General features: G+C 42.2%; 1 protein-coding gene across 1 annotated transcript in view; it reads right to left on the reverse strand.

Moving 5' to 3' along the window:
- The window catches only part of CSUI_006755 (trna pseudouridine synthase), a 9,830-nt gene that overhangs the window by 4,539 nt on the left and 3,584 nt on the right, over window positions 1-1,707 (reverse strand). The window contains exon 2 of the mRNA XM_068066908.1: window positions 540-1,646. Within this exon, the coding sequence (XP_067921120.1) occupies window positions 540-1,646 (1,107 nt within the window). The remainder of the gene's footprint in view (window positions 1-539; window positions 1,647-1,707) is intronic.

A 1,707-nucleotide genomic window follows, 5' to 3' on the forward strand; every position in this document is an offset into this window, starting at 1 on the left:
GAGAGAGAGATGTGTGTATGTACATGCATGTGTATGTTTGAAAAGAGAAGAGACCGCGCAGACACGCACGCGACTGGGAGTGCATACCGACACACACATAGACACAGCCTCTCTGCTCACCATGTATACAAACACATACGTACATCTATCTATCTATCTTTAATCTATCTATCTTTAATCTATCTATCTTTAATCTATCTATCTTTAATCTATCTATCTTTAATCTATCTATCTATCTATCTACATATATATATATGCAACGAAACACAGATACAGGCTGATGTGTATATGACGTTTCCTCTCTCTCTCTCTGTATATGCATATCTCTATATGTACAGAGGAAGAGAGAGGCATTGTAAGAGGATGAGAGACTGGCTACAAGGAGGAGAGCAACTGTATACGATACTCCGACGAGGGTTATGAAGGACCGCCTCTATGCATGACAGACACGCGAAAGAAAGCAGAAAAGAGAAGAAAAGAAAGAGAAAGAAAGAAAGAAGAAGAGACAAGATATGGAGAGAGAGGAGCGAGGTCTTTACCTTGAAGGAATGCGATCCAGTCATAAGTTCGGCAGCCTTTCTCATGTTCTCTAAATCGAAACTAAAGACATCTCGATACAAGTTCCACCCTTCATCTTTCACTGAGAAAGCAGCAGACGAACTCCAAGCATTTCTTCTCCTATCCTTCTCTCTCTCTTCTTCATCTTCTTCTTTTTTCTCTCTTTCCAAATCAAGAGAAAGAGAAGCTTCCTTCGTATCGACGTCTCTTTCTCTCCGCCACCTCGTCATGTCCCGGTAAGCTTCCTTTCTTTGTATTTTTCTTTCTCTTTCATCGTTCCTCCCCTCTTCTCTTCCTTCGTCCACGCTCTCCTCTTGTACCTCGTCACTACCTCTTCTTCTTCTTTCTCTTTTCTGTGGAGATGTGTTTCTTTCATAGAGAGCCATGTTGCGAATTCTCGGGTCTCGGGGTATAGACCAGGTGTAGTGACGGAGAAGGGGATGGTCTGTCTCGGCAAAGGAGAGAAAGTACGTGTAATGCTTTCCTCTCACAAGTCGATAAATCGTAGGCATCACATCGAGACCACGATCACTATGACCAAAAGAAGAAGAAGAAGAACGAGAAGAAGAAGAAGGAGAAGAAGGAGAAGAAGAAGAGAATGAATGATAAGGAGAGAAGTGTGTTTCTCTCGACTGTATTTCTTCTGTGGAGTTATCTCCTTCATTCTTTGCAATCTTCTTCTTCTTCTCTTCTTCTTCTTTCAGGTCATCGGTATCATTTACCGTCGATGTTTCTTTCCTATATCTCCCTTCTTCTCTCTTCTTCTTTTCTACCTCATTCTTGGCTTCTTCTTCTTCTTTAGCGTCGACAACCTTCTCCTGCGTCTCTTCTACTCCATTCACAGAACCTCTTTCTTCTTCTTCTTCTCGGACTCCACTGATCTCTCCCTTCTTCTCCTTTTTCGTTTGCTTGTCTTCGTTTCTGTGAAAGGTCTCGAAGAATTCTCTTCCCTCTTTATGTTTGGCTAGCTCATTCAAATCGATTGCCGCGAGAATACGAACATCGGGAGGAAGTCGATGGTTAGCAGCCGTCACAAAACTTTCGAGCGAAATCTCCAAAGCATGATGATAAGACACATACTGACACACCTAGACAAAGAAAGAAAGAAAAAGAACAATACACACCCACACAAGCAAGAACTCACACATC

The sequence above is a fragment of the Cystoisospora suis genome (genome assembly GCF_002600585.1).
Source record: "Cystoisospora suis strain Wien I chromosome Unknown contig_3450, whole genome shotgun sequence".
In the NCBI taxonomy this organism is placed as follows: Eukaryota; Apicomplexa; class Conoidasida; order Eucoccidiorida; family Sarcocystidae; genus Cystoisospora; species Cystoisospora suis.